The sequence below is a fragment of the Ovis aries genome, chromosome 25 (assembly GCF_016772045.2).
Source record: "Ovis aries strain OAR_USU_Benz2616 breed Rambouillet chromosome 25, ARS-UI_Ramb_v3.0, whole genome shotgun sequence".
In the NCBI taxonomy this organism is placed as follows: Eukaryota; Metazoa; Chordata; class Mammalia; order Artiodactyla; family Bovidae; genus Ovis; species Ovis aries.
The window spans coordinates 41,778,620-41,791,027 of NC_056078.1; the positions used below are offsets into that span (position 1 = coordinate 41,778,620).

General features: G+C 36.5%; 1 protein-coding gene across 10 annotated transcripts in view; it reads left to right on the forward strand.

Annotated features, from left to right (window-relative positions):
* Nucleotides 1–12,408, forward strand: part of MAPK8 (mitogen-activated protein kinase 8) — a 98,556-nt gene that overhangs the window by 79,687 nt on the left and 6,461 nt on the right. For 8 of the 10 annotated variants that reach the window (XM_027962329.3, XM_027962327.3, XM_060406509.1 and 5 more), the window contains exons 7-11: nucleotides 2,367–2,438; nucleotides 3,751–3,933; nucleotides 4,236–4,360; nucleotides 4,917–4,980; nucleotides 8,368–8,445. In XM_027962329.3, the coding sequence (XP_027818130.1) occupies nucleotides 2,367–2,438; nucleotides 3,751–3,933; nucleotides 4,236–4,360; nucleotides 4,917–4,980; nucleotides 8,368–8,445 (522 nt within the window). Of the gene's footprint in view, nucleotides 1–1,951; nucleotides 2,024–2,366; nucleotides 2,439–3,750; nucleotides 3,934–4,235; nucleotides 4,361–4,916; nucleotides 4,981–8,367; nucleotides 8,446–12,408 lie in introns of all 10 variants that reach the window. The other 2 variants (XM_027962330.3, XM_027962328.3) reach the window with 1 other exon arrangement.

The following is a 12,408-nucleotide window of genomic DNA, read 5'->3' on the forward strand; positions in this document are numbered from 1 at the left end:
AGTGCTTAATGTTGGTAACTACATCGGCCAGCAAGGTTAAGCATAAGAACTTCCACCTTTTAGTGACGCCTCTCACCCATCCTACACCTGTTTTAATGACTTGTTTTATATATATGTCTTTTATTGCAAGCTACCCTCAAAGCTTTTTGGAAAGTGAGATAATGGGATATATTTAAACTGCCAAATAGCCTGAGCAGTTAGACCTGTAGAGCTCTTTTTATGTTTGAATCAGGCTTTTCATATTCTGAGGACAGTCTTCATTTGCCCAGACAGTGCTTGCAATAGCCTCTCATGCTTGTAGCTTTAGAAATGTTTTAAAATATGTTTTTCTCAAGATTATGTACATAAATTATGTCCTAGATATCTAACTAAAGCTTGCTATTCTCTATAAAATCCACAAGGAAAAAATTGTTGTAATAGATTTTTGCCAGAAATGAAAACCCTGGAAAAAAATTTTGTCTGAACTGATAGGTAAACATTAACTTTCCCTCTAAAATTTTATCCTTGGAAGTTGAATTATGCCATAGATACAAAAAGATTTGTATGTATTCTAATGTGAAATTTTAGAGAAACTTTAGTTCCACAGGATTTCCAAAATTTACTCCTAAATATAGCTCCTAAAATTCTGTAATGAGCTAATAGTCTCCTTATGAGTGTACTAGAAAGTATGGATTTTAAGTTCCCAAGTTGTCCTGCATGGTTAAAGGTGCATCTCTAACATCTATTCTTGCCCTTTTATTCTTTTGCTATTAAAAGAGTTGAAGTCTTCAGACTGCAAAAACAAATGCAAGTTTCTAAAACTTCCCTTCAAATTGCTTATTCTTCCCCTTCTTGTATTAAACTGTAAGCACCTTCTCTTTTTATCTGTTTTCAAACCCAAAGATATAAAGTGTCAGGGTATGTGGTTAGTTTTAATGAAATGGGTGGAGATCCTCAAATTGCTCATTTCTGTGTCTGGCGCATTCTTTTCAACATTGGTTGGAACTCTCATTTAAAATTAACAAGCGTCACAGGATTTCCCTGGTGGTCCAGTGGTTAAGACTCCTACTTCTACCACAGGGGACGCGGGTCAACACTTGGTCATCCCGTGTAGCCAAAATAAATAAAGTCGGCAAGGGTCAGTAAGTCTAGTAGGAGACTCTGTAGATGATAAATTTGCGGGAGCTTTCATACTGTGTTCAGCCGAAACCAACTTCTTAAACCAAAAGTGGTTTAGTTCTACAAGTTTAAAACACTTTAGGTGGAAAACATGAAATGTACTTTTTTTGCTGTGTTTTCTTGATTATTTGTTCATTCTCTATGAACTTGGGATAGTAGAGTAAATGCAACATGGTGTTGCCAAGAAGACAAATGATTTTCTATTCAGAGTAAACGTAGCACTTCTCAAAACAGATTGATGAACTCCAACTTGAAAATTTCCGAAGACCGTTAGGTTAATGTTTTAACTGTAATTATTCATAGAAGCGTTATTTCTGTTAAATATTTTAATATGCTGGACTGTTTCTGCTCATGCTTTTTTCTTTTATTTTACTTAAAGAGAGAGGATAATGCACAGTTGAACCTCCAAATAGTATCAAGGTTTTATTTTTTAAATTTTGGTACCTCATGTGCATTTTCAGCCTTATTTGTAAATCTGTGTTGGTTCATTTTCATATTTTGTAAGTAAACTTTCAGGGGCAGACTATGGGTTTTAAAATCATATGATTTCTGTGCATAGCTCTCCCTTTAAATTAGATATGTAGCTAAAAGGCTACACTTCACGTTTGCTTTTGTGAATCAAAGCCTTTTGAAAAATATTTTATGTTTTAAATTATTCCATTAGCTAAAATTAAAGTCACTTTTTTCTTTCTGTGATGTTTTGCAGTTTTTATATAAAGCAGTCATGTTATGCTTCTTTGATTTTAACGACCTTTTGCTTTGCTTTTCCTTCTTTTGTGCTGCAAACATATAGTGGATTTATGGTCTGTGGGGTGCATTATGGGAGAAATGGTTTGCCACAAAATCCTCTTTCCAGGAAGGGACTGTATCCTTGCGCTGCTGCAGCAGTTTGATCAGTTAGGTGACGGGCTTCCTTATGTTCCCTAATGAAAATGAGTATGTACATCCACACATGTGGGTTTCTTTTAAACAGACGTAAAGTTTGTGGCTGTTACAGTTCAGATTCTGAGATGTTTGTAGGCTGCATTCGGCAGTAGGACATACAGTCTCTGCTGGCAGGTAGAGCACACTCACTGTCACTCATTTTTATTTTGTACTGCTTTCTTTAATTTTGAAGTATACATGGTGTGTGTGATTTTTTTTAATGTTTATATTTTTTTTATTTTAACCAAAATCTTTATGTTAATGTCATTGCATTTTGTTTTCAGTTGACATTTGGTCAGTTGGGTGCATCATGGGAGAAATGATCAAAGGTGGTGTTTTGTTCCCAGGTACAGATCGTATCCTTATCTTTGGCCTAAAATGTAGTTTCTAAAGGTCAAAATGTAAGACAACACTTCAGCTTGATCAGGTATAATGTATTTTGTCTCTCCCTAGTAAAGTATTGTTAAATTACTCTTTAAAATACCACCTGCTATTTGACATAGACTTTCCTTTCCCTCACCGATTGTCTCATTTGTTAATTCTGAAAACTACTCAAGTTAATTATCCACAGTTACTTGTTGGCTTTGAGTTAATTTATTTAACCTGAATCAAAAATCATGGCTTGCATTAAATTTTTCTAATAATTATACACTTGAGTAAGTCTAGAAGTACTTAGGACATGATATGAATTTTGAATTGTTGTTCCTGGTCACCCTTTTGTTTTGTCCTCCCCACCTTCTGTTTTGTTAATGTTCTGTGTGTTCTGTGTCTTTTGGTTGTTGTCTCATTTCTCTACATAACATACTGATCTTTTCATCTGAGAGTTTCAGCAGTAACAGTTGTATATGGTGATGAGTAGATTTGGGTTCATGATTTTTGTTCATCTGACTACTGATATTTGTAGTAACATTGATCTGTTATTGTGTTTATCAGCTAGTGACACTTAGAATTGTTTTAAGAAGACAAATGGGAGAAACCGTATTCATTGGGTTATAGTAAGAAAGTTTTAGGTCTTAATCCATGGGGAGCACTTGAAGTATAAAGACTAAAGACTGGGAGGAAAGAAACCAGGGAATTCTAGCCTTATACCTTAACCAAAATAGTGAGTCATTTTCTCAGACTTCAGAGCTTTAAAATATTTTAGTTAACATAAGCTAAACAGAGAATTGCAAAAAGGAATGCCATCATTTTTATTGCTGCTGCTTATTTTCTGTTAATTTAGAAAACTCAGAAAAGGACAGATGATAAATATTTCTTATCTTCTCAGAAATGCAGTCACCTTTTCTGATAAGCTAGAAGAAAAGGCAAATTCTGTGTTCAGAATTGTGTCCAGTTTATATGTAGAATCTATATGGGCAGGAATTACCATTTTCCTTTGAGCCACTCATCATTTGTATTTGGAATTTGTGAGTTTAAGCTTCCATTTTTATGAGAAAATCAGTATTAGTAGACACACACATACACCTAGTAAATAAGGTTAACAAAGCTTGTCATTGATTCTTTCTGTCCACCTACAGTCATTGCCTTTTGCAAGGTGGCTATAAGATTTATAACTGCCACATTCTTTCTTAGAATTTTAAATTGCTATTTTCTTGTTATTTTAATATGGATATGACTAATATGTTGAACATTAGATGCACAGTATTTTTCTTAGCTACTTGATACTAGATATTGATCAGTGGAATAAAGTTATTGAACAGCTTGGAACACCATGTCCTGAATTCATGAAGAAACTACAACCAACAGTAAGGACTTATGTTGAAAACAGACCTAAGTATGCTGGATATAGCTTTGAGAAGCTCTTCCCTGATGTACTTTTCCCAGCTGACTCGGAACACAACAAACTTAAAGGTACTTTTAAAAATAATATCTTTAATTCCATTGTGGGTAGGTGGCTGTTTGAAGAGGAGGTTTATGGGGGTGTATTTATATTGTTACGGGATGTAACTCAACAGTATTTCTGAGTAATGGAACAGTGTGAGGTTTTAGTTATTTTTAGTTATATTTTTAATCATATGTATGACCTAATTTTATAGTAAATCTATTCTTTTTAAAGCATTTTTTAGTACATGGTAATTTCAGATTTCTGAAATTTATTGATAATTTTAAAACCTTATAAGATACGTTACATAAACATCTTATTATTTTTGCAGCCAGTCAGGCAAGGGATTTGTTATCCAAAATGCTGGTAATTGATGCATCTAAAAGGATTTCTGTAGATGAAGCTCTCCAGCACCCGTACATCAATGTCTGGTATGATCCTTCTGAAGCGGAAGCTGTAAGTTCTTTTCTGAATGTTTGAAGAATATATTGTACTCTTAGAGTTGAAGTTAGGTTTAGCGTATATATTTTTTTAATTTTAAATAAAAATATAAATAAATGATGGTGGTGCTTTCTGTTTTTGCATGAAAAATTCCTTTAGAGAATGAACATATCCAAGTACCTCCTACACAAAATAAACTTCCCTCCCATTGTTTCTTGCCTTTTTGCCGTATTACCATGTAAGTTGAGCTATGATGTTGAGCGCTTTGAGAAAACATCGTAACTTTGTTGTAAAGAAATTATTGTGTCCAAAGCATAGCACAATTCTATGATGTAAATAAAATACAATAGCTGCAAAAACAAGAAAAAAAAAGACTATTAAGCATCTTTTTTCCCGTCATGGAGTCTTCCCAAATTAGTCTGTCTGCACAGAATCAGCACTGATCGTTGGATCAGTCTTGGTATAATGGTGTATGTTTCCAAGGCTTCTGCATGGTCAATATTTCAAGTAATTGTAAGGAATTTATAGACTTTGAAGAAACTGACTCAGTTTTTGTTGCCTTGTTTTTCAGCCACCACCAAAGATCCCTGACAAGCAGCTAGATGAAAGGGAGCACACAGTGGAGGAGTGGAAAGGTAACGTCCCCCAGACTGTCAGAGGGAGCCGGGAGAGCGCTGGCTTCTGTGCTGCTCAGTCATCGGCCCCCAGACTCTGTCGGATGGAGCCGGGAGAGCGCTGGCTTCCTGTCCTGCTCAGTCAGCATTTTAGGGGGATGAAAGACATTTTCTGTTATTCATAACTGACATTTGATAATATGATTTAAACTATTTTGCAGAAGTAGAAACTAAACCTCCTTCCTTCACTAACTTAATGCCTTATATTCCCCACCCCAGACAAAGGCACATTTGTACGTTCAGGAACTTTAATATTCTTTCACAGTCTGCAAGTATACAAACCTGTGTGTTTGATGTCTCCCCCTTCTCCTCTCCCACCCTGTTTTAATCACATACAGTTGTTATACAACTCGCAGTTGCTTTGTCGATACTGTCCTATATTTTAGAGACCACTCCCTCTTGCTCCCTATACCTGGCTCATCTGCTTTAATAGCTGGTTAGTGATCTGCTGTGCCGCTGTGTCACAGGGCGGCTCTAACAGCCATGTGAAGAGCATTTAAGCTGGGTCTAGCCGGCGGTTGTTACAGCCAACTCTGTAGTGTTCTTGTGCACATCTGAGAATATGCCTGTGAGAAGAACCTTGCAAGGAGATTCGGTGGGCCAAAGGATGCTTTCAGCTGTTCCTAATTACTCTCTGAAGAAACTGTAGCAGTTTACACTCACATCAGCGTTGTATAGGAATGTCTTTTACCCCCACCCTCATCAAGAGAGTGAGTTAATTTTTAATCTTTGCATATCTAATTGAATAGTGTGTGTGTGTGTGTGTGTGTGTGTGTGTGTTTTACTTTGGTTGAATATTAATAATGCTTTGAAAGTCTTGGAAATGTTAAAGTATTTCTTTCTTTAAAAGATTCCCTGGGACATTTGGGCCAAGTTACCCTTAGATCTCATTTGCTTCTATTTATATTGCTGTCTGTCATGTAATATTTTGACCAATTTTGTATCTGCATGACTTTGGAGAAGTCACTGAAAATCAGGTGGACAGAAGATATGTTAGTAAGAGCTAAGAACCTAAATACTTGGAAGGCAAAAGGACTGGGAGGTATAAACCAAAGCAGGTAGTCCGTTTACATGTTTATTTGGGAGGAATGAAGTTGATTCTTTCTTCGGAATAAATCAGAAATTAGTTTTCCCTCAGTGACTTGGGAGACATATAGTATTAATAAGGTTCTGTACAGCCCACCAAGATGATAGAATTAGGTAGAACCTAGTACATCTGTCTGTGTAATATGTAATATATGAGAGTATAGAAACTATGGATCAGAGTAGGTATTAAAATGTCTAGCCTGATATTTTATATATCATTACATTTACAGTAAACATACATGATAATTTGTGGAATTTTAATAGGCCCCCAGGTGTAAAACACACTATTATATACCACTAAGAGAGAGAAAACAATGCCAGCTGTACTGCACCATTAAGCTAACTAAAAAAACTACGTCTAAAAATCAGTGAAACATAGTATTTTCATTTGTATATTTCTAGGATTTTTGATTACTTTAAACATACTTGTTATTGTTCTGTATCTTTTTCTCCTACCCAAACTTTTTAGTAGCTACCTACAAACTCCCTTTTTTAGCATCATAACAGAAAAAATTCATTGCCAAAGCCACTAACTACAGATTAGTTTGTCAGGTTAGTGCCCCTGATTAGTTTTGGTTCTGCCTTCAGTTCAGTTCAGTCGCTCAGTCGTGTCTGACTCTGCGACCCCATGAACCGCAGCACGCCAGGCCTCCCTGTCCATCACCAACTCCCGGAGTTCACTCAGACTCATGTCCATTGAGTCAGTGATGCCATCCAGCCATCTCATCCTCGGTCGTCCCCTTCTCCTCCTGCCCCCAACCCTTCCCAGCATCAGCGTCTTTCCCAATGAGTCAACTCTTCGCATGAGGTGGCCAAAGTATTAGAGTTTCAGCTTCAGTATCATTCCCTCCAAAGAAATCCCAGGGCTGACCTCCTTTAGAATGGACTGGTTGGATCTCCTTGCAGTCCAAGGGACTCTCAAGAGTCTTCTCCAACACCACAGTTCAAAAGCATCAATTCTTCGGCGCTCAGCTTTCTTCACAGTCCAACTCTCACATCCAAACATGACCACCGGAAAAACCATAGCCTTGACTAGACAGACCTTTGTTGGCAAAATAATGTCTCTGCTTTTTAATATCCTGTCTAGGTTGCTTTTTACAAAGAGATACTATTTTCTCTCTCTCTCTTTTTAATCCTCCTATCTGGAATGCTTATCATTCCTTTTTGTTTCTTAAAGCCATCTCCCGTTTTTGCCTCTATCAAGACGTCCTATTTTTCTTCTTCCTAGCTCAAGTAGGTTACCATTGCAAGCAGACTTTGGTGTCTCCAGCTCTTGTATCCACTTATTTTGCCTTATTATCAACTTGAATATCACCATACCCTGTGATCAGAAGTCATTTATCAGATGTCTAATCTAATGAGTTACAGATTCCTTGAAACTCTGTGCACGCTTCCTGTGTTCACGTTTTTCTCAGAAGAGCATTCGTCGCTTTTATGCAGTCCTCAAAGAGCTTCATGGCCTGAGAAGAGTAAGGGCAGTGTTAGCACACTCCAGAAAGGCCTTAAGCTGACAGGCAGACTCATGAGGCACATCACACTTGACATCAGATCGCATCCAAGAACACAGGGCAGGGGCCGGATACGCTGCAGGGTAGCATCTGCTCTTTCTCTTCAGTTGGAGTGGCCCTGCCAGCCGTCCACCCGCCGTCCAGAAGCCTAGCTAAGGAACGAGATGCTCGTGGAGAAATCTGTATAGTAATGATAGGCCGTGCTTCAGCTCAGAAGGTGTTGAAGGATAGGTACCTGATTCTTTCCCTTTAATGAAAATGTATTTGTATTCTCTTCTGATTAAAGAAGGTTCCATATACTCTTGCATTTATATCTTTTAACAGGTATCTGGGTAAGTACCTACAGTGTACCATGCTCTATGCCAGGCTCTATTCTCTATTGGGAATTAGGAGTTAGACAAATTTGAATCAGGCCCTCATGGAGAGAATTAAATGAGTATTTTTAGTATAGCATGATAGAGTATAAAGTCCTGGTGGAGTATAGAAGATAAAACTTACAACCTCAGATCTGCCTTAATCTAACTTTTGGAATATTACAACAGAGATTTTTTTTCTTTCAATATAATTCATGGTTGAGGATCGATAAATTGTTATTAACACCTTTGAACCTTTGGTTGACACTTTTCAACCTTCTACCATTGCAAGGACACCTTTTGAACTATTTAATGTGTGTGAAAATTTTTTGTTTAACATATACTTATCTTGGGAGATTGCCTGTCAGACTTTGAAAAGTTTTTATTTACCTCTTTTTCAGAATTGATATACAAAGAAGTTATGGACTTGGAGGAAAGAACCAAGAATGGAGTTATACGGGGGCAGCCCTCTCCTTTAGGTTGGTTACAATATAAGCTTAGTTATGATTACAGTTTACTTCTTGTGTTGTGATCTTCAGTGGCGTGAAACTTTCAGTTCTTTCTCTATTTGCTGCCATTAGTATCCAAAGTTCAGTAAATGTAAGGAGTACAGCTTCTGTGGTTAAATTTGAAAGCACTGGCACACTGTTCTATCAATACATTGTACTAATGTATCAGTAACTGACTTCATAAAATGCGCATCTTTTTTCTGTGATACTGACATCCCAGTGAAGAACTGAAATTTAAAATCTTTTTTATTGTTGGCATTATTGTTGTTAAAACTGCTGTCAGAAGGTATTCTATCTCTTAAGAATGTTGGCTTTGTATGAGTTAAACATTTTCTTTTATCATAAGCTCATGTTAACTTTTAGTACTTGTAAAAGTGGGAAGAATTTAAGGGAAAAGTCAGGTGACATGTGCATAGTAAGTGCGTGCCACAGGATAGACATAGGTGGTTTTTGTACTTCGTTTCATTCAGCCCCGGAAAACCCCAAGGAAGGGATTTTTATGCACATTTTACAGATGAGGAAACAGTTTAGAAAAGTTAAATGATATAAGACTACAAATCTTTTGTGTAGAAAAGTGAATACTTAAAGCCATGTGTATCAGTAACCTCAAGAGGGCGTGGTTTTTCCAGCATCCAGTTTGGTCTCTGGCTGGCAGCAGAGACTTCTGGCTGCAAAGGTTAGGGAGAGATTAAATTTGAGCTGAGTCTTGAAGAATACTGTTTCAACTGATAGGTCTTGAATTAGAGTAAAACTGTGCCGTTTTAATCATCCTTCTAAAACTCTTATATAATAATTCTAAGAAAAAAATTGGATATCTAGCATCTTGTTTATGAAGTAATATTTATAACTGTAGTTTCAGGTACCCAGTTTTTTGTACTGTAAACATATATTTAATTTTTGTAGCTTTCTATGACATTTTTGCTTATATTTTAATTCTTTGTTTTTTAAACCCTTGATCAGAAATGCAGTCTTCCAAATTATAATACAGATTCTCTTGCAAATATAAATTGAAAATATAAATTTTGACAGCTTATACCTACAATTAGTTGTAACAAAGGGTCTATTATAAATGCTTTAATAACTGAGTTAATTAATTGGCTTTGCAATTGATATGCAGTAGTCATATAAGTGAATTGTTCATGATGGAGGCTCAAATCGGATTTGAAAAATCCATTATTTAGGAGAGTTTTATACTTTAGCATAATATCCTAGTCAGTGGCACATCGTGTCAAATGTTTGAGTAAACTTAATCACCTCATGAGATAGATACAGCAGTTGTATTCTTAATTTATAAGTAAAAATTTTGAATCCTAGACAACCTTTAATTTAGTGACTAAGTAAGTGAAAGGACAGGACTACAAGTTTCTAGACATTTTCTAGATTCTCAGTTACAGCTTGCAAAGAGCGTTAGTAAATTAATGCTGTAAAAATATTCAGTTCTTGATTATATGCAAAAACAGAAGAAACAATTGACTTACTCAAAATATCAGGAATTCATAACACCATTTTGTCTTGATTTTAAAAAGTAAATATATAATTTAGCCCCCTGGATTTCATCTTGTCTTTATTTTGGTTTAGGTAATATTAAAATGAGTTTGCATGCCTTTGAGTATGTAGACAGTAACAGAGAGGGAAATGGTAGATACCTGAAATTAAAGATATCAGATCCAGAAATTGAAGACTTTCAAATACAGATAAATTAAAGATTTTTCCATATTATTGCCATTCAGAGAATTTACTGAAAATTTACTATATTGCTTGAAAGGTCAGAAATAAACAAGTTTTTTTCCCTTAGGTATTTGATTTTCAGATTAAAAAGTTTAATTTATGATGCATTTAAATTTTAATTTTTATTAGATTAAGAAATTTGGATAAAATAAAATTTGGATAAAAAATAGAGGCATGAGAAAGTATATGTGATAAAACACTTTTATGATTTGACTGTTTCAGTACAGGTCTTTGAAGCTATCCATGGGATTGTATACTCTTTGGTCAGAAAAGGTGCATCCTATAGTGTACGAATTGAACTTTTTTTTTTCTGAAGTGATTTTAATCTGTAGATGAAAGACTCTAAGTGATACTCAGAATTGAACTTTTAAAAGTTTGGTATCATCATCTCGCTGTGACTGGGAGCCCGATAGGCTCCTGGGTCTGGAATCTGAGGTCTCACCCCTCCTTCTCCTCTCTCCTGCCGGCCTGAGGCATCCCATGCACCTCCTTTCCCAGTGCGCCTCCCATTGCCCGCTCCGTCCCTTGAGGTTTCATTCTCCTCTGTCTCCCAGCCCCTGCCCCAGCGCCCTAGAGATTTGCCTGTTCCAAGGCCTCTAGTTAGTTCATTGCTGGACTTGAAGACAAGCTCTCAGAGGACCGCTCATACTTTAATGTTTTATTTCTTGTCATTGGACAGAAAGGAGGGATAATTTCAAACACTGAGGTACTGGGTTCTGGAGCAGTGGTTTTCAACTCGCTAGGTTTTAACATCACTGGGTTCCTGAAACTCACCCCTAGAAATTTTTATTACTCAGTTTGAAAACTGTTGCTTTTTATTCCATAAATGTATTCTTAAGAACTTCTGTATAACTTGCATTATTTAATATACTCATATTTGGAATGATTCCTATTTAGTGATCATGTAGTTCAAAAGCTCTTGTCCATTGCATGAGTCACGGGTCATATTCCCCACCCCATAATGTCATTTCTTCTTCCTGACCCAGTTGCACTGTGAGAATGTTTCTGTAGGTTAAGTATTCCTCTTACTTTTTAAAATCCAGGAAATGCTTGTTAGGCTATACTTTTGGTAAAGGAAAAGAGTCTCCCCTACTTTTATCTCTTTATGAAGTCCATGTGTACATTTATCAAGTACTTACTAGAACAGAAATAGCAAGACCTGAGTTTCCCTATCTGGAGCACTTGTGTGGCTCTGGCAAGTCATGTAACCAGATGGAGCAGCTGGACCAAGGATCCTTCGAATTAAAATGATTTTAATCTTTGTCCTGGCTTTTGCTTTAAAACAGGATGTATCAGAAGGATGGTTTGTACTTTACAGTGAGAAGATGTCATGAAGCATTTTTTATTAGGGCAGGTGTTTTATTAAAAACATTTATTTTATTGAAGTATAATTGATTTACAATGTTGTGTTTCTGGAATATAGCAAAGTGCTTCAGTTATCCGTATATACAGTAGTTTGCCCTTGCTCATCTCACACTCCCTGTCCAGCCACCCTCACCCCCCTTATTTTGGCCAACTACCAGCCTGTTCTCCTTGTGAGTCTTTTTCTGTTTCATAGATAAATTCATTTGTCATATTTTAGAGTCCACATATAAATGGTATCATATGGTAGTTGTTTTTCTGACTTAGAATGATAATTTCTAGGCCATCCATATTGCTGCAGATCACTTTATTTTGTTATTTTTTATGGCTGAGTAGTATTCCAAGGGGTGTGTGTGTGTCTGTGTGTCTTTGTGTGTGTGCGTGTGCACGCATGTGTGTGTCTGTCTGTGTGTGTGTGTGTGCGTGCGCGCCATGTCTTTATCCATTGATCTGTTATTGGACATACAGGCTGCTTCTGTGTCTTGGCTGTTGTGAATAGTGCTGCAGTGAATGCTGTCTTTTCAGATTATAGTTTTGTCTGGATATATGCCTAGGAGTGGGATTGATGGATCATATGGCAGTTTTCTTTTTAGTTTTTTGAGGAACCTCAAAACTTTTCATGCAAAGATGGGCACAATAAAGGACAGAAAGGGTATGGACCTAACAGAAGCAGAAGATATTAAGAAGAGGTGGCAAGAATACACAGAAGAACTGTACAAAAAAAGATCTTCATGATCCAGATAATCATGATGGTGTGATCACTTACCTAGAGCCAGACATCCTGGAATGCTAAGTCTAGTGGGCCTTAGGAAGCATCACTACGAACAAAGCTAGTGGAGGTGA